General features: G+C 47.1%; 3 protein-coding genes across 6 annotated transcripts in view; 1 reads left to right on the forward strand and 2 right to left on the reverse strand.

Moving 5' to 3' along the window:
- The first annotated feature begins 512 nt into the window (after positions 1–512).
- fam78bb (family with sequence similarity 78 member Bb) lies at positions 513–8,331 on the forward strand. The gene is made up of 2 exons (XM_061825094.1): positions 513–790; positions 5,540–8,331. The coding sequence occupies exons 1-2, from the start codon at positions 525–527 to the stop codon at positions 6,060–6,062; spliced, it is 789 nt and encodes a 262-aa protein (XP_061681078.1). The 5' UTR covers positions 513–524; the 3' UTR covers positions 6,063–8,331.
- Positions 8,332–9,111: 780 nt separating this feature from the next.
- LOC133503074 (UDP-N-acetylglucosamine transporter-like) lies at positions 9,112–20,871 on the reverse strand. Of its 4 annotated transcripts, none has more exons than XM_061824211.1 (8): positions 19,283–20,871; positions 16,696–16,906; positions 16,399–16,553; positions 15,544–15,666; positions 13,570–13,744; positions 12,249–12,367; positions 12,038–12,171; positions 9,112–11,183 (listed from the first exon to the last, which is right to left on the reverse strand). In XM_061824211.1, exons 1-8 carry the CDS (start codon positions 19,472–19,474, stop codon positions 11,093–11,095), a joined length of 1,200 nt encoding a protein of 399 aa, XP_061680195.1. In that variant the 5' UTR covers positions 19,475–20,871; the 3' UTR covers positions 9,112–11,092. The 4 variants fall into 4 exon arrangements, with proteins under 4 accessions (XP_061680195.1, XP_061680197.1, XP_061680196.1 ...); XM_061824213.1 differs by lacking the exon at positions 19,283–20,871 and adding an exon at positions 18,600–18,853; XM_061824212.1 differs by lacking the exon at positions 19,283–20,871 and adding an exon at positions 18,186–18,320.
- A 1,210-nt stretch (positions 20,872–22,081) lies between these two features.
- notch2 (notch receptor 2) overlaps positions 22,082–26,679 on the reverse strand; it is a 63,790-nt gene continuing 59,192 nt past the window's right edge. The window contains exons 33-35 of the mRNA XM_061824215.1: positions 25,747–25,894; positions 24,606–24,703; positions 22,082–24,356 (exon numbers count right to left, since the gene is read on the reverse strand). Of these exons, the coding sequence (XP_061680199.1) occupies positions 22,965–24,356; positions 24,606–24,703; positions 25,747–25,894 (1,638 nt within the window). The 3' untranslated portion in view covers positions 22,082–22,964. The remainder of the gene's footprint in view (positions 24,357–24,605; positions 24,704–25,746; positions 25,895–26,679) is intronic.

Raw genomic sequence — 26,679 nt, forward strand, 5'->3', positions numbered from 1 at the left:
CTAAAACAAACAATGAGATTTGAAATTTTTCATGATAAACATATATTTCAATACAAACATATATGAGCGTTCATCATACGAATTGTACAACCTAACGGGACAAGGCGAAAGAAAAAGATTTAAATGTTCCTTCTTGAATGGTTCAGGATTTACGGGGTTAAGGGAGAGGGAGATCCACAATATGGCTCCGCAGGTTTGCTGCCGATGACGTCACATCCAGACGGGGGCACTCCCACGCAGCGTGCCCGGCGGTCCACGGAGCCTCCTCATCCCGCGGAGTTCAGCACCGCGCACGGATGAACAGCGACACCCGCGCGATGCCGGCGGCGGCGGCGGCGGACTGATCCGCGCTATCGTCGGGAGGGGACGAGGAGCCCGACGCCCGGCATCCGCCTCCCGTGACATGGCAGCCCGGGCGAGCACGAGGAAGCCACCGGCGGGAGGGCAGCGAGCGACTCGATCCCCGGTGACGCACGCACCCTGTCGGTGAGGGCTGCCCGTCCCCCGTCCCGGCGGCGGTCGCCATGGGCTGCATCCACGGCGTCGCCTGCAACAAGTCGCGCGTCCGCAAGGAGAACGTGGTCGTGTGCGAGCTGGCGGCCGCCATCGACCGCCGCCCCACAGCCGTGGAGGAGGACTCGGCCATCGTGCTGCGCTACAAGACGCCCTACTTCAAAGCGTCCGCCCGGGTCGTCATGCCGCCCATCCCGCGCAATGAGACTTGGGTGGTGGGCTGGATCCAGGCGTGCACGCGCATGGAGTTCTACAACACCTACGGCGACCTCGGCATGTGAGTGGGCTCGAGGCTATTGATTGGTGTTTTATTTGCATTTTCATTCTTTGATTCTTTAGGTAATTTTTTTTTCAAATACTTTTGCTGTATTTTTTTTTCAGTTTTTCTCCATTTTTTATTTGCACAACTGCACATTTTTCATCTGTTCTACATTTATTTTAGTAGCGAATTTCCCAGTTTTCATTTTGCCTTTTATTTTTTTTACATTCTTGAAATATCCATCCATCCATTTTCTTTGCTGCTTATCCTCACAAGGGTGACATGGAGTACACTGGAAGGAGGCGGGGTACACCCTGAACTGATTGCCAGCCATTGGCAGGGCACATCAACCAGTGACACTCACAATCACACCTTGGGGCAATTTCGAGTGTCCAATTAATATTGCATGTTTTTGGGATGTGGGAGGAAACCGGAGTGCCCGGAGAAAACCCACAAAGGCACCGGGAGAACAAGCAAACTCCACACGGGAGGGGCCGGGATCGAACCCGGGTCCTCAGAACTGTGACCCCAACGCTTTACCTGCTTTAACGCTTCTTGAAATATTTTCAAGTTCATTTTTTTTGTCATATTTTGTATATCATTCCTACAAAACCATCAACCAGTTGATTGCAGTCTGGAAGGGCTGATGACAAGTAAACAGAGGACAAAATAGATTTGGTGTTTGGTTTTTGTTGGGGATGGGGGTCACTAAACCCGGGCATATTCGCTGCTTTGGACTCACAATGTCGCTAACTTTTGGGGTAACCTATCCTCCGCTGCCATTGACGGCTGTTGACGTCCAATATCAACGCTAACATGGAGGCCTGGCAGTGAATTCATTGTTGAAAAACTCACCTATTTGCTGCTTCTGTGTTCAAGCCAAAGCCATCTCCGAATAGAATTTTTGTTTTCCTTTGCTGCCACATCCACAGGCAACTTCAAACCTTTTACTCCGTTTTTTTTGTTTTTTTTTTTATCGGTGGCAGGGCTCAATTTTTATCGTTATCATTTTTTTAATCTTTATTTTTATATGTGAGCAAATTCTCTCGATGAGCCTCATGTGAAGGACGTAAATTTGTGTTGAATAATTCAATTACCGAATATCGTTGGTGTAACATGGTAGCGCGATTGCGTTGATGCTTTTTTGATCCTTCAATTTCAAGGCCAGATTTATGTATCGCCAGAGGACCATTCGGCCACGCAACAGATGATCCGCACACCCACGCATTTTGTTCTTGTGACTTTGCCTTCCTGCGTGGAATTTGCACATTTCGCCGGCGTACCCGGAGAAAGCCCACGTAAGCGCGAGGGGTTTCCTCCAGCTGCTGGGGCTTCCTCCCACGTTCCCAAAACGTGCATTTTACGTCAAAAATCGTCAACGTCTACTTTCGTCGATTGGTGCCTTCGACTGGCTGGCGACTAGCGCGGGGTAGGGAAGAGGAAGCGCCGCGCTAGCATCTCCTTGAGTGGCACCAATCCATGAATTATTTAGTGTATAGATATGTCTGGGGCGCCCCGGTTGGAGTCTTCCAAATGATCCAATATGCTGATTAAGATAACTCATAGAAAGATGAAACCAGAAATGATTGCTTGGTTATGAATACATTTTCAAGCGGTGGTTCTTTCATATACGTTTTTAGAGCACTCATGGATTTGCAAGTGCGATGTTATGTTATCGCACTTGCAAATCTGCACAGTCGAGAATGAAATATCGCGCGCGTAAAACTTGTTACTAAAATAAGATATTGAGAGACGTCGCTTATTTTGTGTAGTCTTGACCGATGTTCCCTCTAAGCTGGGCAACTGCGCAATTGCGCACTCTCAGCGCACATGAAAACCGATCCAGCGCAGTGACACGCAGCCTGACGTCGGAAGCGCAAGGTCTCGAGCTGCTGCTCAGCCTACTTCTACTTCCTAGTTTACCTGACACTGTACCCTCCTCTCTTAAAGGGGTACACTCATAATTACACACAGGAGAAACACCCGTAACTTTATATGTGCGGGCATGACAGGCGGACCACACCCGTAGCTTTATTTCTGCGGGCAGCCTGACGTCGGAAGTACCCGGTCTCGAGCTGCTGCTCAGCCTACTTCTACTTCCTAGTTTACCTGACACTGTACCCTCCTCTCTTAAAGGGGTACACTCATAATTACACACAGGAGAAACACCCGTAACTTTATATGTGCGGGCATGACAGGCGGACCACACCCGTAGCTTTATATCTGCGGGCAGCCTGACGTCGGAAGTACCCGGTCTCGAGCTGCTGCTCAGCCTACTTCTACTTCCTAGTTTACCTGACACCGTACCCTCCTCTCTTAAAGGGGTACACTCATAATTACACACAGGAGAAACACCCGTAACTTTATATGTGCGGGCATGACAGGCGGACCCCACCCGTAGCTTTATATCTGCGGGCAGCCTGACGTCGGAAGTACACGGTCCCGAGCTGCTGCTCAGCCTACTTGTACTTCCTACTTTACCTGACACCGTCCCCCTCCTCTCTTAAAGGGGTACACTCATAATTACAAACAGGACAAACACCCGTAACTTTATATCTGCGGGCATGACAGGTGGACCACACCCGTAGCTTTATATCTGCGGGCATGACTGACCACACCTGAACATTTTTCAAATGTGAGTGACTCTTAAGAGTCACAAAGTAAATCACAGCACATAATAAAAAAATCAAAGACTTTTCTTCCGCAAAACACCAGAGAACTGCTGAAACAAGACCACAGTTTGTCATAACATTAGTTGGAGTTCAATCACTGAGGGATGGGGGCGGGGGGGGGGGGGGATTTGCCATTAGGCAAATGCAAGCGATTGCCTGTGGCCCCAAGCGTCTCATAAAAATGGATTAATAAAGCTCTCACCCATTGAACGCAGTGATTTTCGTCTCGTTCCACATGCTTGAAAACAGCGAAAATTGAGTGCTTCTCACGCAAGTCAATATTCTGTCTAGTGAGGGCGCAGGTGCAAAACTGATTCAGGAAGCAGGTCGCAACACGCTAAACAAAGTTATTGGTGCGTCCCGAGGAAAATGAAGTCTCCTTCTTCCAGTGAAGCGGAAAAGCCAAGGCAAGAGGAAAGCAACATTTTTTATTGAAACTACTACCTATTCAAATACAGTGGTGCCTCGGTCCTCGACCGCAATCCGTTCCAGAAGGCCGGTTGAAAAGTGAAACGTTCGAAAACCGAAGCGTGTTTTCCCATGACAATAAATGGAAAATGAAATAATGCGTTCCAAGCCTTAAAAATATATTTATTTTTTAAGCGTTCTTCCACCATCCCCTCCACAGCCAACCTGGCTGCCAGGACCAGTGGAGTGGTGCCGTCATTCATTCGGGCGTCCAGATCTGTCGCCCGATTGCGAATGAGAATCTGGGACGGTGCAAAGATTCAGAGGGAGAAATGAGTTTGTGTGAAATGCATCTTTTCACTCAATCCTCGACCGCAATCCGTTGCAGAAGGCCGGTTGAAAAGTGAAACGTTCGAAAACCGAAGCGTGTTTTCCCATTAAAATGAATGGAAAATGAAATAATGCGTTCCAAGCCTAAAAAGTAGTTTTTTTTTTTTTTTTTAGCTTTTCCTAATAATAAACTACATAGTAGGAATACATGTATAATTTAAATACTTTATATAATTAAATCATTTGAGAAATATATTTATTTTTTGCTTAAAATGTATGCTTTAGCAGTATAATATGCTCGGCTGGGAATGCTTTGCCGTATTTGTAGCGACTCGGCCTTCAGCCTTGTAAACCTTTTTTTTTTTTATTAACAAAAGTGGGTGTGCATGGTGGAAAGGGAGTATTTGTTGCCTTAGGAAGTAGAAAAAACCCACTGACATTCAACTCAAGCCATGAGTTTCTGCATATCTGTCAATAAATTATTATTTTGGGACTAAAAGCCCTCTCTCTGTATTATTTTTGTCGCTTTATAGTTTGTGGCGTCACAAAAGCAAAAAATTTATTGGTGTTAAAGTCACTGTTGTGCTTCATATGTTTCTTTGTATCCCCCCCCCCCAAAAAAAAAACCACTGATTAGAAACTGGTGTTTTTATTAAAAACAACCAAAATTCTACAACTAATTATTAAGGGAAAAGAAAAAGCAAACAAACTTTCATTTTTTTTTTTGGGGGGGGGGTTGCTTACAGAAAAGAAAATATTTTGTGGGTTTTGGAAGAACAGTGAAAATGCCGTAAATCCGCTAACGGTGAATTAGACAAATGCCAATATTTCATCACAATTAAAAGGTCTTACAAATGTGGATCATCGATCCCAATTTTGTTGTAAAATGCTCCGACCAACAATCACACAAAAACATTTTTACAAAATTAAAACGCTAGCGAGCGGCCAGTGGATCAGCTTGTAAAGCGTTGGCCTCACAGTTCTGAGGACCCGGGTTCGATCCCGGCCCCGCCTGTGTGGAGTTTGCATGTTCTCCCCGTGCCTGTGTGGCTTTTCTCCGGGCGCTGCGGTTTCCTCCCACATTCCAGAAACATTATTTGGACACTCTAAATTGCCCCTAGGTGTGATTTTGAGTGCGGCCGTTTGCCTCCATGTGCCCCTGCGATTGGCCGGCGACCGGTTCAGGGCGTGCCCCGCCTCCTGCCCGTTGAGAGCTGGGATCGTCTCCAGGACTCCCCTCGACCCTCGTGAGGATAAGTGGCAAAGAAAATGGATGGATGAATGAAAAAGCTAGCAAAATCCTGGAGGTACCGCAAAGGCCCTTCTGACCTCCCTCCCCGTGTGTCGCCCCCCGCAGGTCGAGCTGGGAGCTGCCCGAGCTGCGCGAAGGCCTGGTGCGGGCCATCAGCGACTCGGACGGCGTCAGCTACCCGTGGTACGGCAACACCACCGAGACGGTCACCATCGTGGGTCCCACCTCCAAGCCGTCCCGCTTCACCGTCAGCATGAACGACAATTTCTACCCCAGCGTCACCTGGGCCGTGCCGGTGAGCCGATCCGACGCGCCGGCGCTCACCGGCGTCAAGCGCGACCAGAGCTTCACCACCTGGCTGGTGGCGCTCAACGCCGCCTCCAGGGAGAAGATCCTCCTGCGCGCCATCAAGTGGCGCATGCGCGTGGACATCGCCGTGGACCCCGCCAGACCTCTGGGCTCCAGGGCCCGGCTGGTGGGCCGGGCGCACCAGGACCAGCCGCGGGTGCTGAGCCGCGCGGAGCCCATCCCGGCCAACGCCATGGGGAGGCCCAACGCCAACGACGCCCAAGTCCTCATGTGGAGGCCCAGGAGGGGGCCTCCGCTTGTCGTCATCCCGCCCAAGTAGACGCCCCTACCACAGCCCCTCGACCATTTATTCCATATCAGTCTTCATGTCCGTGTACTAGTGCGCAATTTCCCGTTACGAGTAAGAGAATTCAACGCACTAATAGAACGACTATGTCTTACTCGGTAACTAGTGCCACTTTTGCTCTGTGAGTACGGTAAATGCCTTTTCTTGCTTGAGCATTCACTGTTGGCCTACTAGCACATAAGGAAACCTTGCGAGTGCTGCACTAGTAACACTACCAGGCCCAACTGCTTTGCATGCGTCACACACTAGTAGCCTCCCGGAACCATTCTGAGCCACCCCTATAAATCTCAAAAGCTAGCAAGGCCCCCTGGTTTGAGTATTTAATCATGTCGATGCCCATCTTAAGGTCCATACACTAGTACACTCTTTCTCCTCACTAGTAAAACAATAAAGCGCACTAGTAGAAGGACCAGTGCGCAGTAGCTGAACAATTGTCTGTTTTTTCCACTACTCGTGCCACTTTCGATCTTCCAGTACACAATTAAACTACTGTACTGCACTAATAACACCGCGAGGCATGTGTGTCACACACTAGTAGCCTCCCGGAACCCACGAGTAACACGAAAATGATTAAACAGCATTCCGTAAAACCCCCAAAAATCTTGTCAAGCCTTCCGGCAAAATATTTCGCCATACATTTTTATACACCCCCACCTCCCCAAAACAAATATTGATCTCTTAAAAAAAAAAAAAAAAAAAAAAAATTCACACACACCCCAAAGATTACATTTTGGGGCAAAATATTATGCCATCACCACACCCCACCCAACAGACTTCTTAAAGGCTAAGCCACCCTAAATCTCAAAAGCTAGCAAGGCCCCTGGTTTGAGTATTTATTTAATAATGTTGATACCCAACTAAAGGTCCATACACTAGTACACTTTTTATCCTCACTTGTAAGACAATTCAGCGCACTAGTAGAACGACCAGTGCGCAGTAGCTGAACAATTGTCTAATGTATTTTCCACCACTCGTGCCACTTTAGATCCTCGACTACACAATTAAACTGCTGTACCGCACTAATAACACCACGAGGCATGTGTCACACGCTAGTAGCTTCCTGGAGCCGAATAGTCGAACGAAAAGTTTTGTCTCTCCAGTAAAATAGAATTGTGTTACCATTGTGCAGAAATGTCGTGGAAAACCTTTCTCAGTGAGCTGTTCTACTAGTGCTCTGAATTGTTTTACGAGCGAAGACCAAGAGTGTACTAGTGCGTGTACCTGAAAGCTCCATATGAAGAATGCCTTAAATCCTCGCGGCTACCTTGCGTGATCTGAAAAGCATCACGGCCTCGACTTCGGCACAACCGAACATCCGGTTTTCCGTAGTGCTTATTTGGGGTCACAGGACTTTAGGCAAGAGGTCGGCGACACCATGGACTGGTCGCCGGCCATACGCGGGGGAGACGACACCGATCCAGTTTGTAATAAGTCAGCCTTAAAGAAGCCAATCGCGATACGTTTCCATCGGGCCCCGCGGTGTCCGCTTGCTGCTTTGTTACACGAGACTGCCTCAAACGCCACTCGGACCGGACACGGCGTCGGACTTTACTGTGTTCCTTTGTTTCTTTCTGTTATCGTTTACAGCCCGGGGAATTGCGAGTCGCAATGCGCCGTCGTCCGTCGTTAGCCTAGCGGGGTTGCGACACAAACAACGGAATGAAAATCGGAAAGCGGAGGTACGACGTGTTAGCGCACGCTGTCCGTGACCTCAAACGCGGGAGCGCCACGACCCGAGGACCCCTCTCGTTTACATATTAAAAAGTATTGTGATGATTTCCTTGTACCTGCGTTTCGTTTCGGTCAACAACTTGAGGATGTTACGTTTGTCCCAATTTTGAGCTCGCCCGACTGGTGTTTATATGTATGTGTATGCACGTATCATATCAGAACTGACTGAAAAATTTCATGTTTACACTGGAAAAAAAAAAAAAAATTACCTCAATGAGTGACTGTACTGTGAGGGCTTCGGTTGGTACTATGAAGTACACACTTCAGCCCCTCCCGCTATTGAAAGTCATTTTTTTTCCATTTAGTTATTATTGTAAATGTCATTCATAATGAGGTTGATTGCAACCGTATTTATTAAAAGGAAGGCCTTGTACACATTTAATGGATGAGAATGATTTGTTTTAAAGGAGTTTTTTTTGGAACTAAATATGTATAAATATGTACCGGCTACAATTCGGTGTCTAGAATGCACCGTCTGTACCACCGCGCAGGGTTACTTCAGGTCAGAACCGAACAGCCAGCCAATCGCAGTGACGCTTTCTTGGTCACGTGACATCGCATACTAAGAAAGCGTCACTGCGATTGGCTGAGTGTTCGGTTCTGACCTGAAGTAACCCTGCCTGGTGCCACACACGGTGAATTTTAGACAGCGAATTGTAGCCCGTTGAAATGTTAACATTGAAAATGGACACTGAAATACAACTCTTGAAAATGTGATGACTTTACATTTCAAATTCAAATCCTGGTGGCACATATTTATTTCCATAGTTTTTCCCTACAATGGACAATTTTTCAAAGACCCCCCCCCTGTACACACACATTATCCTAGTGCCAATTTAAATCTTACTACCACCATAAATGCCACTGGAATTGGGGAAAAACAACAACACACATTCAAATTCACGGATAGTACAGTGCAGAAGGTGAGCGTGGGGACCCGAAGTGCAGATGTACCGCATTGTTTGACGATGCAAAATCATTTTTATCCGATTGATTAATCAGTAAAATGCTTGATTGTAAAAATGTTACATATTCAGATTTCATTTAGAAAAAGAAATGTTACGAGACTCAAATTGTACTTTTTCAAGAGAAAAAAATTGCAAGGTTTACTAGTTGTGTATATTTAGGGCTCAAGTAGAAGATCGTGCTTCCCAGTTTTGTCTCAAATGTGACAAAGCAAAACTTCCATTTAGCAAAAGTGTCGTTGTTGTGTGTTTTTTAAATATACTGCTTTGGGTTGCAGAGGGGAAAAGAAAGTTTATGCATACCATAAAGGCAACACGAGCACGCATTAGACACATTTTTCGACTTTATACAAAGATTGTCTTATTCGTAATTGAGACAATAATTTGACAATTCCAACAAAAAAAGAACAGTAAGCACAATTAAATGATACAACTTGATGAAGCTCTTCAAAATAAAAGCTCATAAATCTCTCGTCAGCATTAAAAAAAAAATAAAATAAAAAAGGGGAGGGGCCCATTTTAACCCCAACATTGACGACAATAAATTACATGAGCCGAAGGAATGAGTGATTTAAATTATTTCATTTTCGGGTAACAGCCTATTTTTAAAGCCGCCATTATTTACATCCACTGTTAACGACTTCATATTTTAGTAATAACTTTATGTCTCAGTGTTTCTCAAGTGACTTGGTAGCCATGTTGAGCCACTATGGCCACTGGTTGCCTGGCAACAACACAAAAACGCCTCCCTAAGTGCCCACAATCGTTTTTTTTTTTTTTCCCCCTCTCCTCCTCCAAAACATGAAAAAGTTTGCATTTCGATTCCACGAGATGCAATCTCGGCCGCCACGATTAAGAAATGGGATTCGGGCTGCTGGGTGAAATTCCCCAAAACTAAAACGGGACCACAACCTTTCACTTGCTGACCGGAGAAGGTCCGATGATCTTTCCCTGAAAAGGTTGCAGCGCTTTCTCGGTTCATTGCGAAATTTGAATTTTTTTTTTTTTCCCGGTGAATACAGTGGAACCACGTTTTTCAAGATGAACCAGGAAGTCTGACTAAAACCAAAATGTATGAAAAACCAAAGCAACATAACCCCATAATGTAAATCCAATGATTCCGTACTAGATACCTAAAATCATTAACACGAGAGAGAGAGAGATGAGAGATTACAAACAGAAACCAGCAGGAAATCAATCGGATAGATTAAGTGGAAAAATAATTTAACATCACCTTTACCTTTATTTTCAACTCTTGGAATGGAAGACAGTGAGAATGTGGAGCGGGAGGAGCCATTTTCGTACTTTGCTAAGTTCTTTCTCAAATCCTCTCATCTTCCTCACCTCACTTAGCAAATGGCTGACACTCGGAACTTTTTGTCGTATTCTAACAAAGGCCCGTTCAACAGAGCGCAAGGCGTATTCCACGATGGAAGCTTTTCTCAACAATTCAAGCCAGGAACAAGCCTCCCGGTCTGCTCGGCAAATCGGGTCTGTGGATCACCTCTCGCCGTACATAGTAAGTTTCTTTCGGCTTGTCCCGTTGGGGGTCTCAGATGAACGCTCGTATTTGTTTGCTTGATGCCCTTCCTGACGCAACCCCGCTTGGGGAGCGGGGGCCCAGGTGAGATACGAACTCACCATCCCTGGTTTACAAAAGGCCTAAACATCGAAACATCTGGCTTTCAAAATAAAATCAGGTCATTATAATGAGTTTCACCACACTTTCTTTGGCCCCGTAATCTCTTATTTTGTGGGCATACACAAACAATTTTGTGTTGTTTATTGGGTGTTACTGCTGAATATGCTCGCAAAGAAACGGTGTTGAAACTGTTATTATAAGGCACGCTTTTATTTTGAAAGCCTGACCTTTGCCAGGATGAGGTACTCCGACTGCCAGGACGATTGTTATTGCTCTGAGTTGTTATTAAAAGCTTGCATTGTGAAATACGCCAAAGCTGTTTGGTGATCCTTTTTAAAAAATGTAATACTTCGAATGTATGAGAAATGGGATATAATTTTGATGGGGGGGGGGGGGTAATTGAAAAGCGAGGTTCCACTGTAATGAATTTCCTACCCTTACACGGCACCCGTTCCTCAGTTTGAATACACGCAGACATTATTGCTCCAGATGGAATGATTCTGCAAAAACGTTGTGACTTCCTGTTGCCAGCTCAGGCACTTCAGGTGTAAACAGAGATTGTGCTCGACCTTTTCCTGACCTCTTCCTGTACGCCCCTTCCAAACTGACCTTTCCGCCTCTCTTTCCCTGACCCCCGTTTGGTCCCACTGGGCCTTGGGTCCGCCTCACGCCCTGCTGGGGTTTGGGGCCGGCTTGCCTTTGTAGCCGTAGAGGAATGTGGCGGCGATGACCAGGACGGCTCCCAAGAAGAAGATGCTGGTGTGGTGACACAATTGGAGAAGGGGATCAAAACCATAAATCTCTCGAGCACAAATTACCGTACCCCAACTATAAGGCAGATTGTTTAGAAATATTTATGGGTTTTCCCCAATATACAAGTTCTGTAATTCCCGGCCTAGAGCGCACCTGGTTATAAGCCTCGGTACACAGAGTTTTAACGTCAGCGCAGCACTAGTGTTAGCGAGGGATAGCGTTAGAGAGGTGCTAGCGTGGCGCTAGCATTAAACTCTGTACCGAGGCTCATAACCAGGTACGCTAACGCCAGCACCGCGCAATCACTATCGGCACACTAACACTAGCGCCGCACTATCGCTAGCGCCTCATCACCGCATAAACCGCAGGGTTGAAAGCGTGTGGAAAAAAGTCGCGGCCTGGAGGCCGGAAATTACGGTACAAGTTTCGCGCCTTCGGTGCAGTACCACGTTGTGCCACAAGATGTCGTAAATAGGAAGCAAGAAAAAAAGGTGAGAAAGGGTCTCATAATTAGCTCAAATAATAAGACCTTACCAACACAGGTGAATGAATATATACGTGCGTATTGTTCTATTTCCTGTTTGCATACTCGATGTGTTTACGGAGCAGTTGTTTCAATATTTATTATTACCATAAGACCTTCGCCAATTTCTGTTACCCCGTCTATGGCGTTTTGCATTATGTTAGTATTAAGCTTGCGTGGTTTTCTTTAATATTTTGGGGTTTGAAAATCAAGTTTTGTGTCTGACGACAAAAACTGGCAGCATACTGTATATAAGCATATAACTGTAAAAGCTTTAGCTTTACAGATGCCACAGCAAATCACAACGAACCCTAAATGAGGGCGCCGCACGCACCTGGTGGGCTCGAAGTCCTGGAGGAAAAAGTAGGAAATAAACGCGGAGAGGATAATGGAGAGCGACGTCGCAAAACCTTTCAGGATGTTGTCAGCGTACTTGATGACCGCCGCGATGACCAGACCGCCCAGCGCCTGAGAGAAAACAAAACACATGCGACGCAGACGGACGGAGGCGGGGCCTGAGGCGCCCGGCGGACAGCGGGACTGACCTGCAGCGTGACCACCGCGCAGGTGACCGCGTTGTAACCCTGGAACATTCCCGACTCCATCACTTTGTCCCCGTCGAAGCTCAGCATCCCGAAAAAGCCGAAAAACAGGCCGAATATCCCTGAAAAACGCACACAGAAGTTCCTCAAGGGCCGCAATTGAGTTTTAATAGCAAGTCATTCGTAGAAGACATTAAAAAAGTAAAAAGTTTACGTGCATGATGTAAAAAGGTTTATTTCAATTATTTCCATTTTGAATCATGAATTATAATTCATTAAACTTTTTTGACATCCAGTCAACATGCAAACTAGCTAACGGTTAGCCAGTTGACAGTATACCGCTAACCAGAGCCACAAAATCTGCTATCACTCACTGACGAAACACGTCACTCATCAGAGTCACAGATACTACAGTGTAGTACAGAAGGATGGCAACTCCAAGTGTACGAAAAAGAAAACGCCCGCAACACAGATGCACATTTTTTGATTGCATTGGTATTGTCAGTATTCATCCATTCATCCATTTTCTTTGCCGCTTATCCTCACGAGGGTCGCGGGGAGTGCTGGAGCCTATCCCAGATCTCAACGGGCATGAGGCCTCACTAGCAAGACAATTTAGCGAAATTAACTGTCTTGTAATGGGTTTTTTTCGACTGCAAGTGACAATTTTGGCCCCAAGTCATATTACTAGTAAACTACTGTTTTGCAGTAGTTATACGACTAGACCAATCTTATAGGCATTTAACATGCACTAGTAGCCACTTGGATCCTACTAGTCGGATCAAATTGCCTACAAGTAATGATTTTTAACGCAATGGTAACATGTAGTTGTTTTACTGGTATCCGGAAATATCATGCAGCAATGGAAAAAAAAAATATTACAGTCCTCATAATACATTCTACTATTGTGCTGGATTGTCTTAATAGTGAGGACAAAGATGTACTAGTATAGGGATGAATTTGGCATACTAGTAGGACAACAACATGTAACTATCCATGCATCCATTTTGTAAACTGCTTAACTACCCCCACAGCCATTTTCTAAGATGCTTATCCTCATGAGGGTCGCGAGGAGTGCTGAAGCCTATCCCAGCTGACAACGGCCAGGAGGCGGGGTACACCCCGAACTGGTCGCCAGCCAATCGCAGGGCACATAGAAACAAACAGCCGCACTCACAATCACACCGAGGGGCAATTTAGAGGGTCCAAATAATGTTGCACATTTTTGGAATGTGGGAGGAAATCGGACTGCCCGGAGAAAAAACACACAAAAAATTGTAATGGATTTGATCAGAAGCGTGTACACGCGCTAAGTTGAACCGACCGAGCTGGATGTTGCGTATCCAGACGCTCTGCTTGCTCTCTTTCAGGATCTTCTCAAAGTAGACGCCGGCGAAGCCGCTGGAGCAGCACGCCACCAGGACGGCCGTGACGCCCGCAAACTGGGAGCCCGCGGACACGGACGCCTTCTCCGCCACCACCGAGGATTCGGACGGCCACTGCGGACGCAAGACATAAAGTGAGGCGGTACTCGTCGAGGGCCGTGGCTGTATATTCCGAAAAATAATCGAAAAAAATAAAAATCACAGTTTCTTGATCGGCAGCCGTAGCGCGACATCATTGAACTTCGCTACGAGCCACGTTCAAAGTAAACAGGCACAGTTGGAATCATGAAATCGGGGGACTCGACTCGAAAATGATCCAATTAGAATGCACAGCGGCAGTCGCAATTACACTCAGCGGCGTTTCGTCGGCGCCGAAGGGAGGCGGAAAGGAGTGGGCGGACGCGTTCGTGAAGTCGCTTTTGTCGTCTGTTGTAGCAAACCACCTGCTAGCAAAAAGAAAAAGAAAAAGCTCTCCGTCGTAGCGGGATGTGGAGGAGGTGATACGACAACTTTGTCACCCTTTCATTGGTTCATCCCGTTCCCGAGTCATTGTTGTAATTAAGACGTAGTCGTTTGGAACAAAACATTGACCACGTCGACTCATTACAAATAAAGTCATCAGGCCAAATTTATGCCGCAAATAGTCAATAATCCATTAGTATTTGACACTGTAAATATGATCCGCAAACACTTTAATGCAGTCACTCACGTTTGAAAATTGTACTGGTGTGGTCAGTCATGCCCGCAGATATAAAGCTGCGGGTGTGTGTTCTGTTTGTAATTCTGAGTGTACCCCTTTAAGAGCGGAGGGGGGCGGTGTCAGGTAAACTAAGTAAGGAAGTAAGATGAGGAGCCGCTCGTGTGGTTGCGTGTTAAAAAAAAAAAAAAAAAAAGACGTCAGGCTGTGGTGCGGTGAGAGCGTGCGACAAGTGCGCAATTGCGCAGTGGCGCAGCTTAGACGGAAAATTGGTCAAGGCTACACAAAATAAGCGACGTCTTTCAATATCTATGTATTCCTACTTGTAGCAAATTTTACACGCGTGATTTTCCGTCCTCGAGCGTGCAGATTTGCGAGTGCGATGGCGCAAATCACAGTGACTGTTAATGTCAGTTTAAACTCACACAACTTGACAAGCTAACCCGAGTTAAAAACGAGCAACTACAGCCGAACACGGTGGTGCGCACAGCACCCACCAGTCCAGGCCCGGGATTTTAGATCCAAGCACATTAAAAGTCACAGATACGACTGAGTAGAACGTGAGGATGACGAATCCAAGCACTTCAAAATATAATTTTTTTTTGCAGTGTTTGAAAAAAAAAAAATAAAAAGATCACAGTACCGTCACTGTGATTTGACGAGCGCGTACGCGCCTCCACGCCATCCCACTTGCAAATCTGTATAGTCGAGCACGAAAAATCACACGCGTAAACTTTGTTACAAGTAGAAATAATAGATATTGTAAGACGTTGCTTATTTTGTGTAGTCTTGACCGATGTTTCCTCTAAGCTGCGCAATTGCGCACTCTCAGCGCATATGAAAACCGATCCAGCAAAGTGAACCACAGCTTGGCGTCCTTTTTTTTTTTTTTTTTAACACTGCTGCTCAACCGACTTCTACTTCCTAGTTTACCTGACGCCGCCCCCCTCCGCTCTTAAAGGAGTACACTCATAATTACAAAGAGAACACACACCCGTAACTTTGTATCTGCGGGCATGACTGAGCACACCCGTACATTTTTCCAATGTGAGTGACTGACAGTATTCTACAAAAACAAAAAGGAGTGAAATAAAAAAAAAAAAAAATAACTGGTACTATTAGTTGTGAGGCCTCAAATGTTCTGCCACGTTTTCACTTCACCCGTGCACTCTAAAAATTTAAAGACATGCTGTAAAAGTGAAAATTGACCAGCTACCTGCACGAGAGCCACTCCGGCCATGAGGATGATGAGCGAGAGCCACTGGTAGATGCCCAGCCGGCGTCCCAGCATCAGCACGGAGAACAGAGCCGTGGTCAGGATCTTCAGCTGGTACGTGAGCTGGTGGAAGGAAGGACGTGAGGGAGGGAGGGAGGGAGGGAGGAGGGAGGGAGGGAGGAAGGGAGGGAGGACGGAGGGAGGAAGGGAGGGAGGGAGGAAGAGAGGAAGGAAGGGAGGGAGGGAGGAAGGAAGGAAGGGGGTTAGAAGGGAGGGAGGGAGGAAGAAAGGAAGGGAGGGAGGGAGGGAGGGAGGGAGGGAGGAAGGAAGGAAGGAAGGAAGGAAGGAGGAAGGAAGGAGGAAGGAAGGAGGAAGGAAGGAAGGAAGGAAGGGAGGAAGAAGGAGGAAGGAAGGAGGGAGGAAGGAAGGAAGGAAGGAGGAAGGAAGGGAGGGAGGAGGAAGGAAGGAGAGAGGGAAGGGAGGGAAGGGAGGGAGGGAGGAAAGAAGGAAAGAAGTGATGGAGGTAGGAAGGAAGGAAGGGAGGGAGGGAGGAGGGAGGAAGAGAGGAAGGAAGGGAGGGAGAGAGGAAGGAAGGAAGAGAGGAGGAAGGAAGGAGGAAGGAAGAGAGGGAGGAAGGAAGGAGGAGGAAGGAAGGAAGGAAGGGAGGGAGGAAGGGAGGAAGGAAGGAAGGAAGGAAGGAGGGAGGAAGGAAGGAAGGAGAGAGGGAAGGGAGGGAGGAAGGAAGGAAGGAGAGAGGGAAGGGAGGGAAGGGAGGAAGGAGGGAGGGAAGGGAGGGAGGAAAGAAGCTCCGAAAGTGAGCCCGGAGAACAAACCAGCACGGCTCTGTCGTGGTACCTGGTAGGTGGCGGCGTCCAGGTTGGACAGGGCCACGTAGAGCAGGTTGTTCTGCAGGGTGTAGACGCCCGAGGGGATGGCGAGCTTCAGGGTCTCCAAGGGCTTGTGGGCGATCTCCTGGCGTAGGACGCTGTTGAAGGCTCGCACGCTGTAACCTGAGGAGACGCCAAACGCCGTGTTTGATTTTCACAAGCCGCGTCGCCGAGGTGACGGCAAACCTTGTCTTTTGTTCCCAGCTGAAAAAAATCGGCTGAGACGGATTTTTGTCACTTTTGACTTAGCCGTCGCTCCACTCACTGTGGTCTCTGAAGACGAGCATCAGGCAGATGAAGATCTTCGTGAGCTCGGCCGCCACCACGGCCGAGGAGGCCAGGTACCGCGGGCCCTCGGCCTGCAGGGTCCGCGAGTAGCGCATGACGAGCACCAGGGACGTGGTCTGGAACACCAGCACGCCGAGGGAGAGGTACTTCAGCCGGGACGAAACCGTGGCGGCCATTGGGCAAGAAGGCTGAATGGGGAAAGGGGGGCGGGGGGACAACATGAAGAAAAGTGAACTCTCAAACACTAACGGTGTAGCAACACATGTACACAGGCAAACAGTCACAAATATTCTTAATCCTCTGCGGAAAGTGTGAGTGAGTTGCAGCAATTAACAACTGAACTATTCCAATGTTTAATTTACTGTAACATTAGCACCATTACTGTTGTACTGTTAACGTCGGATACACTTTTGCTTTTTCTCCTTTTAATTTGAACTGTGTTGCTTTTTATTCTCACACTCAAGACTGATTAAATTTACCATCCGCTACGCAGAATGATGCTTTCAAGGAATGCCTGATTTTGGTTGTCTACATTTGTGTATTGTTATTATTTAGAGTACTAAACCAGCAAAATGCGACAAGGCAGTCGTATTGCGTTTCAGGCTAATTTAATCTCGCGCGCAAACGCGACAAAATAGCTAACGCGAAACAGAAGTTCGAAGGCCGAGGAGTTGAGCCAAGCTACGAAAAGACGCCAGAGTTGAACAACCAGGCAGAGCGAAGATTCCAAGTCAACAAATGCAGTGCGGCGTGGACTTGTAAACTTGTCCAAAAGAGCGGTAGTTCGAAGCTCCGTTGACGGTCCCTCTCATCCTTACGTAGGCACTCCTCGGAATGTTCCAGAATCCCGCATCGCAAAAGATCCGCATCATAATAACATAAAAGCATGAAAGTTGTGCTGTTTTGCAGATTTCAAAACAACTTGTTTTGTTTTGGCTTTTGAGGAGGCCGCAACAGATAATCGATATTTTGATTCATATCATCTCTGGTACCGGTATTTCAAGGCTCGACTGTACGTTGAAGTGAGTTGAGGAGCTCGGTTGGGAATGTGCGTGACTTCCAAGGACAGATATTATGGATTTGAGAATTTGTAATTTGGATTTTAAATTGGCGGAACAGCTGGTAAAGTCTTGTCCTCACAGTTCTGAGGACCCGAGTTCGAACATGGCCCCGCCCGTGTGGACTTTGCGTGACCTCCCCGTGCCTGTGTGGGTTTCCTCCGGGTGGGCACTCCGGTTTCCTCCCAAATCCCAAAAACATGCAACAATAATCGGACACTCTAACTTGCTCCAAGGTGTGATTGAGTGCGGCTGTTTGTCTTGATGTGCCCTGCGATTGGCTGGCGACCATTTCGGGGTGTACGCCGCCTCCTGCCCGCTGACAGCTGGGATAGGCTCCAGCACTCCCAGTGACACCTCGTGAGGATAAGTGACGAAGAAAATGGATTTAAAATCGACCATTTCAAACCTTTGGGGGGGAGCCATCAATGACTCGCCATTTGCTGCAGGGCTCGATCCCCATCCCCCACCAACTTCCGCTTTTTCCACCAATCACAAACACGCACCTGTACAGGGCCGCTGGCCAGCACCCCCAAAATATTAAGAAATATATTTTTCAACTTTTTGCCTTAGCTGTTATATAACATTGCTTAGCATTTCGTTAGCTACACTAGTTGGTTTTAACGTGTTAAGTAAATCGAAATTAATAATGTTCAAAGTCGCCCTTGCATCCTTCGATTTATAAAAAAAAATAAGTTTGAACACCCCACGAATCGAAGGAAGTATTTTTACGCTTTAGCGTGTATTTAATACATTATAAATACACGCTAAAGCGTAAACATAATTCCCTCAAAATGTGAAGAAAAAGGAAATTGTAGCTCACGTCTCGTCCAATGACGTCAAAACCGAAGCAGCCACAAAAGCAATTCTTTCCTTCCTTCCTTCGCTCACGTCCTGTCGTAGGTTGACCGAGGCTGGAAATCCACCATCCACGGAGACGCGCACCTTAAGACGCACTGGGCGTCTCTGAATAACATTTTAATCTAGATATGAATAACCAAAGACGGAAAATTTGCACCACACGTCCGCGTCGCCTGAAAAATAATAAAGAAATCGCTTCCGTGTCGGTTTCTTCTTCGTTACGTCCCAGGGCGAATCGCTGCTGCTGTTGTTGTCGATAAGTTGCCACCTGCAGGTCGGTGACGGAACTGCACAACATAACCACGCTTGCAACGAAATGTTTTCTCGCAGGATAGATGGATAGCTAGATAGATAGATAGATAATGTAAAGTACTGCTTACTTTTGTTTGATACTTGGATATCAACATTTATGTCAAGCCAATATTTCCCTTTTCATGAACTAAAGGTCACTCCCATTTACACACACACACACACACACGCACACACGAGTGTCTGATTATCCAGGCTTTAATTCAGAAAGGAAACGTGGTCGATCTTTTACAACAACAGGTTTGCGCTCCATCTTACAAAACGTGGCCACAGCTACTTCATATGTCGTAAGAAAAAGAAACACGGATATATGTTCATATATAAATATGTACAGACCTTATAAACACAGCTTTTGCCTGCTACACGCGCAGAGATATCAATTGCGTTTGGTGGAAACGGAAACACGATCGCTTGTTTGGGATTATTGTCAAAATAGTTTCCAACTCTGCATCCGCTGTTTTGGATGCGCGTGGATTTAAAAAAAAAAAAAAAAAGCCATTTAAGCATTTGTTTAATATTCTTGAGCATATACTCGTATGATCTTTGGGCACAATAACAAAACAATTCAGCGTAATGATGGAAACAAATGCGTCGTACTGGCAATGTTTGTTTGTTTATTTGTTTTTCTACAACTGCCTTCAATTATCAAGGAAATGGAAGAAGTATAAACTTACGTGACGGCACGGCCTCACAGTGCTGAGGACCGGGGTTCAAATCCCGGCTTCGCCTGTGTGGAGCTTGCATATTCTCCCCGTGCCTGCGTGGCTTTTCTCCGGGCGGACACTCCGGTTTTCCTCCCTCATCCCAAAAACATGCAACATTAATTGGACACTCTAAATTGCCCGTAGGTGTGATTATGATAGTTGTCTGTCCCCATGTGCCCTGCGATTGGCTGGCGACCAGTTCGGGGTGTACCCCGCCCCCTGGCCGTTGTCAGCTGGCATAGGCTACAGCGCTACCCGCGACCCTTGTGAGGATAAGTGGCAAAGAAAATAGATGGATGGATACATTTACATGACAGCACGGTGAGGCAACTAGTGAGAGCGTCGGCCTCACGGTTCTGAGGACCGGGGTTCAAATCCCGGCCTCGCCTGTGTGGAGCTTGCATGTTCTCCCTTGGCCTGCGTGGGTTTTCTTCGGGTGGGCACTCCGGTTTCCTCCCACATTCCAAAAACATCCAACATTAATTGGACACGCTAAATTGCCCCTAGGTGCGATTGTGAGTGCGGCTGTTTGTCTCTATGTGCCCTGCGATTGGCTGGCGACCAGTTCGGGGAGTACCCCGCCTCCTGGCCGTTGTCAGCTGTGATAGGCTACAGCGCTCCCGGGACCCTCGTGAGGATAAGCAGTTTACAAAATGGATGCATGGATAGTTACATGTTGTTGTCCTACTAGAATGCCAAATTCATCCATATACTAGTACATCTTTGTCCTCACTATTAAGACAATCCAGCACAATAGTAGAATGTATTATGAGGACTGTTAATATATTTTTTTTCCATTACTGCATGATATTTCTGGATACCAGTAAAACAACTACATGTTACCATTGCGGTAAAAACTACTACTAGTAGGCAGTTTGATCCGACTAGTAAATTCCAAGTGGCTACTAGTGCATATTAGATGTTTATAAGATTGGTCTAGTCGTGCTACTAGCGCAAAACAGTTTACTAGTAATTTGACCTGGGGTCAAAATTGTCACTTGCAGTAGAAAAAAAAACATTACAAGTAAGACAGTTAATTTCGCTCAATTGTTTTGCTAGTGAGGCCGAAAAGTGTACTGCTACGTGTATTGACCTTAAGATATGAAGAATATCCGATAACTGCTTCAATGTCTTTTCATCAACGAAATCACAAAAATTCACTAAACACTTTGATTGCCTTCCAGACTTGGCTTATGCATCATGACAAGTAAAATATAGCAGACAATGATTGTAATAAAAAAAAAAAAAAAAAAACAACTTCTATAGCTTTGGAAGAAGAAACAGGAAAAAAAAACAAGAGTTTAAAAAATAATCATCGTCATGCACTTTTGTGACATTTAACGTTCACAATCATCCAAGAAGTGCGCACAGTATTCATATTTATATGCACAAAGAGCCTTTGGGGGGTAAAAAAAAAAAATGTCTTTGCCAATAAAATCTTTACAAGCAGAATGTGCTGTGCGTCCACTTATGTTTCAACACATCAAAAATTGGAGAGCGACAACAACAACATAAATTTGATGGCGCTTTGCGACTATGATTGCTATTTTCATAACAAAAACTGCCCACATGCTAGTAGAAGCTTGAGATCAATTACGAGACACACTCGGCTTCGGACATTAACGCACGTCTCGACATAAATAGGATACAGCGTGTAATGCGGCAAAAAGTACCCGACGCATTTCATCCCTCGCTCACAACTCCAACGTCCATCTCTGTGATCGTAAAAAATAAAAACCAAAAATAAAAAGTCAACGTTTGGTTCCAAAATGAATCTGCCGGGAGCAAACGGTGAGCTAGCATGTTTGTTTGGTACACGTGGAAACATTCCAGCTCAAAATACACTTTTGTTACTGTACAGTAGTGCCTTGACTTGGCGCGTAAGTTACATTTTTTTGCCAATCAGGAGCTGAAATCCGATTGGCCGGTTAGACCGCTTGTGAGCATCTGGGTGTGAGTAGTGGCCTACAGCAGCTCTTTGCGAGCGTTCTTCTTTTGCATTTTTGTTGTTGTTGCCGTGTTCGATAAATGAATAAAAGCACATCAGTGAGTTTGCCCCCACCCCCAACCCCATTTTCACACGAGTGAGTGACAGAAGTCACGTCTCCTACACGTCCCTTGCAAGTGTTTTCATTTTTTTATTTGCGGTTTTCCTCATTCTGGCTTCCACAACAATAAAAAAAAAACAAACAAAAACTAGTAGCATAAATAGTGGTACAGTGGTACCTCTACTTACGAAATTAATTTGTTCCGGAAGTTGTTTTGCTTCGAAATGTGAATTTTTTTGTAATTAGAAGCGCTTTTTACATGTAAATAGCCTAATCCGTTCCGTACCCCCCCCCCAAAACTCCTCCCCCACCCACAAGATAACCATTCAAAGTACATAATGTAAAGAATAAAAAAATTTTAATGTAGATTTACATTTGGCGTTGGATGACTATGTGAAGAGGAGTGAAAAATATGTACGAGTGTACGCACACAGCGTAATTCCGCTAAAGTTTCTTAAGAGAAAGACGAATAGTAAGTAAGTTTCTTTCGGCTTGTCCCTTTCGGGGTCGCCACAGCGTGTCATCTCCGATGAACGCACATATGTTTGGCACAATTTTTACGCCGGATGCCCTTCCTGACGCAACCCTTCTCAGGTTGCAAAAAAAAAAAAACTAGCTCATGAAAAAGTTGTACTTTTCCAATGTGTGAAGTTGAGTGTCAAGGCAAACGAAAAGCTTCATGGGTAAAAATTGACGTCCCTCCTTGCCAATGGGATGCCAGGAAGATGCTACGGCGATAGCCAATGGGAGAGCAGCTCCGTCTCGCCACGCAAACCAAGTTCCGGGATGTTTACGCCGAGGGGACGTTTTGTAACCTGAATTTTTTTGTTACTAGAGACGTTCGTAAGTGGAAGTACCACCGCTTGTTGGAGTAATGACGTGAATGGGCCTCGATCTTTGTACGTGAGGGAGGTACAAAGTTTAGCCCCAAGTTGTTACTGCAAATTAAAGCGAGCCTTCGCTTTTAAAGGTAATTTTGGGCATAAGAGAAATGTGTTTATGATCATCGCTTTGGTGTGCATTCCAGATTTTAACCATTAATATTGCGTCTGACCCCAAACTTTCACAGGCCACAAAAAGCCTCGTAATTTGGGGCACCCATCAGTCAAGGCACCACTGTTTTTGATTTCTTGTTCAAGGAGCTTCTAGGAACTTTCTTAAGTGCAATGAGAGACTGTTATAACGTATGACGAGAACAGAGAAAGTTGCTACGCGTCGACGCGGAAGCGCATAGAACCCCAACAAGTCATTCTTTGGGCGCTTTGCCTACGCGAACACCTGCCGGTTCCCCAGGGCCGGTTGCTGGGACGGCTGCTGCGGGGGCGGCTGCGACTGCGCCTGCAGCTGCGCCTGCTCTGGAATGTGTGTGTGGCGGGCGGAGGGCAGCGCGTGGTGGCCGTTCGCCAACGGGGTGGGGCTGGTGGTGACGTCGGACCAGTCCGAGTTGGAGTGCGGCGAAGACGACGACCAAGGGTCCGGGGACTCGGGCGAGGGGGTGAGATAGGGGTGCTCGCTGGGAGGGTGCGCCGGGTGGCCCGGGGTGGTGCCTTCGGAGCCGGCGGGCGTGAAGCTGTGCTGGGAGGGCGGAGTGGGATACTTATCCACCGGGCTCTGCATGGGCGGGTACGAAGGCAGCGGCCCTCCGTGGGCGACGGTGTGGGGGTGCTGCATGGGGTGGGGGAGCCCCATGCTCATCTGCTCGGGCATCTGGTACATCAAACCCTGGTTGCAGTGGGGGTGGCCGGGTCCCGGCTGAGGGTTCTGGGGCTGAGACTGCGTCACCTGCACGTGGCCATGCTGGGGCTGCTTCAGCATGGCTTGGCCTCCGCCGGGCGCCATCATCTGGAAGGTGACAATCGGGGGCAGCTGCTCCCGACTCATGGTGACATTCATGGGGGTCAGCATGGGGCCCTGGCCGTGGTGCTGGGCCATACCACGGCGGGGGCCCCCCATGGAGTGCGGCACCAGGCCGTACATGTGCCCGCCGAAGCCGTGCTTGTTCATGCCCACCCAAGCCGGCTGCTGCTGTTGCTGCTGCTGCTGCTGGCCGAGCATGTGGCTGACGGGGGGCAGCATCGGTCTGGCTCCGGGACTGCTCATGAGGGGCGGGGAGTTGGCGGCGGCGACGGCGGCGGCGGCGGCCGCGTCGCCCGTGTACGAGTGCGGCGATTCCAGGGAGTCGACGGGGGACATGGTGACGGAGCTCTCGGGAAGTCCTCCGGCCGCCTTCACTCCGTTTACGCCACCCGAACCGCCGCCACCAGCGGCCGGACCCTCCCCTCCGGCGGGTTTCTTTCTTCTCTTGGCCTTCATGTCTTTGGGCTCCTTAGCTCCGCCGCCAACGCCTCCCATCTTTGCGCCGCCCCTCCGGCTCTTTTTGCCCGGCGGTCCGGGACGCATGCCGATGAAGGCGGCGCCGTTGGCCCCGCACATCACCGAAGAACTCCCTCCGATGTGATTGGGCCCGTTGTGGGGGCTGTGAACCAAATTGTACTGGTCCAGCAGACGGACTATGTCGTGATGCATTCTTTCTTGAGCCGTGTCTCTGGGAAGGCGATCCAGGTGGTCGGTGATGTCGCGGTTCGAGTAGTGGTCCAGGAGAACTTGAGCGGCTTCGAAGCTGCCCTCTCGGGCCGCCAAGAACAGGGGGGTCTCCTCCTGCAGGAAAGAGTTCAAGCCGTCAGGCTGTCTTGTCCACCTTGGTGGCTAAAAACATCCGCTGGTGCCTTGACTTACAAACGTATTCATATCATTTCAACGATCTCAACGGTGAAAACCGATTTGACGTCCAAGTAAATTGAGTTTCAAGCTTGGTCACGGAACAAAATTGAATTGGAAGTCAGGGCAGCACCTCGTCTATCTTTTGACCGATCCGAAGACAACGCAGACAAGGCTATCGGAACAGACCTTATTGTCCTGCATGTCGCGGTTGGCGCCGTTCTTCAAGAGGACAAGCGTGGCCTCCACGTTGTTGACTGCCGCGGCCCAGTGAAGCGCCGACTTGCCTGAAAGAACCGAATGTTAAGAAAGAAGTCTTTCTTGGTCAAAAAATGGTCTAAATAATATTATATTCATAAGTGTTCCCGTAGATATTCTGGTGGATGTTTTTGTGCTTCAGTCAAAAGCCCTGTCAAGTACAAATCTAGTGCTTTGGTGCCATCTTATTGTGTCTGAAAACAATGGACCTTTACGACCTGTCAATCACTCGTACAATAACAGCCAATCAGATAGCCGCATTGTCTCAACCCCTGGCTTGACACGCCCCTCTCGCCGCCATATTGTCCCACAAGCAATGCTGGTTGTCAGTAGCGGGCGCTTGGAAAAGTTCATGTTACGAAGAAAATGGTCGTCGGGTGCGCTTGTGGAACGTACAATTCTGATGAAAGATATCGTGCTAGGTTACAAGGGGAAGAGAAGTGGGTCATGTTTTGCGCCGAAGAGTCGGGTCAGGGATATACGTAAATGCGCCATGTCGTGCAAGAGAAATGCCGATTTACCGATTTGTATCACATCGGACTTTTAAGACACAGCACTGGGTTCCATCACGGGCCAAGTCAAAGACGACAATGATATTACTCGGGATTTTTCCAAGCATGCGCAGTACGATTGCACTATTTTATCCTGTTGGATTTCAATATGATATTTGCGAGGCGTCCAAAATCTTCATTCCGTGTACATACAGTATCCTTGCGTGGAATAGTTGAGACCTCTCTGTAGAACTCTCTTGGACAATGTCTGACGCATTTGGCAAAAAACATACCCCGATATTATCTGGACTACGCGATAGAGAATCGACTTCAAACATGTTCTGTTCAGTCGCCATTTTGGAAGCTCGTGGGACATGGCGAAGGGGGCGGAGCTCAAGATCGCCATCGGAAAGGTCCATTATAACCTTTTTTAGGGAGGTTTCGATGACTTGTGAATTTTCACTTTGTGGCTGCATTTCAATATTATCCATAATGCATCTTGTAGGCGAACATGGTACATTCCGATACTTGCTGAGCGAATCTCAAGGGAAAAAAAAATGCTTCACTTATGCATTACTGACCATGGTCATCCACAGCGTTGATGTCAGCATGGCAGTGGATGAGTTCTTCCACCATCCCCTCCACAGCCAACCTGGCTGCCAGGACCAGTGGAGTGGTGCCGTCATTCATTCGGGCGTCCAGATCTGTCGCCCGATTGCGAATGAGAATCTGGGACGGTGCAAAGATTCAGAGGGAGAAATGAGTTTGTGTGAAATGCATCTTTTCACTCAATCCTCGACCGCAATCCGTTGCAGAAGGCCGGTTGAAAAGTGAAACGTTCGAAAACCGAAGCGCGTTTTCCCATGACAATAAATGGAAAATGAAATAATGCGTTCCAAGCCTAATTTTTTTTTTTTACAGCATTTTTTTTTTCGCTTTTCCTGATAATAAGTGGCGGTCTCATCCCTGCCGCAACAGAGCGACGTGCAAGGACTACCAGGGCACATATGAATGCGCCGTAAGTGGATTGTGTTTCTTTGCACTTGATGTGATTTACCTTGGGACTTTGCCCTTCAGTCAAGTCCAACCCAACTTATCCACCGTTCAAAATACCCACTTTTGCGGTGTAATCATAGAAACCATCAATACGATACAGTAATGCCTCAACCACGATCCGTTCCAGAAAATGGTTCGAGAAGTGATTTGTTCGAAAACCGAATCGATGTTTCCCATTACGATGAATGGAAAATGAAATAATGCGTTCCAAGCCTAAAAAATTGTTTTTTTAAAAGCGTTTTTTTTTTCAGCTTTTCATGATAATAAACTGCATAGTAGAAATGCATGCATAGTTTAAATACTTTATATAATGAAATCATTTAAGAAATATATTTATTTTTTGCTTAAAGTGTATGCTTTAGCAGTAGAGCACGCTAGGCTGGGAGTGCATTGTCGGCACTATCGCACATCATGGTGAAAAAGTTGATTCAGTTTGGAATGTCGACGTGACGTTAAAA

Source organism: Syngnathoides biaculeatus, chromosome 7 (assembly GCF_019802595.1).
Source record: "Syngnathoides biaculeatus isolate LvHL_M chromosome 7, ASM1980259v1, whole genome shotgun sequence".
NCBI classification, from domain to species: domain Eukaryota; kingdom Metazoa; phylum Chordata; class Actinopteri; order Syngnathiformes; family Syngnathidae; genus Syngnathoides; species Syngnathoides biaculeatus.

Excerpts from the sequence above, each read along its gene's own strand:
- fam78bb (XM_061825094.1), top strand. The coding sequence starts at position 525 with ATGGGCTGCATCCACGGCGTCGCCTGCAACAAGTCGCGCGTCCGCAAG. Across the intron at positions 791-5,539 it reads ACCTACGGCGACCTCGGCAT|GTCGAGCTGGGAGCTGCCCG; the intron begins GTGAGTGGGCTC and ends CGCCCCCCGCAG.
- LOC133503074 (XM_061824211.1), bottom strand. The coding sequence starts at position 19,474 with ATGCTCAAGAATATTAAACAAATGCTTAAATGGCTTTTTTTTTTTTTT. Across the intron at positions 16,907-19,282 it reads GCAAAAGCTGTGTTTATAAG|CCTTCTTGCCCAATGGCCGC; the intron begins GTCTGTACATAT and ends TTCCCCATTCAG. Across the intron at positions 16,554-16,695 it reads GCTCGTCTTCAGAGACCACA|GTTACAGCGTGCGAGCCTTC; the intron begins GTGAGTGGAGCG and ends GCGTCTCCTCAG.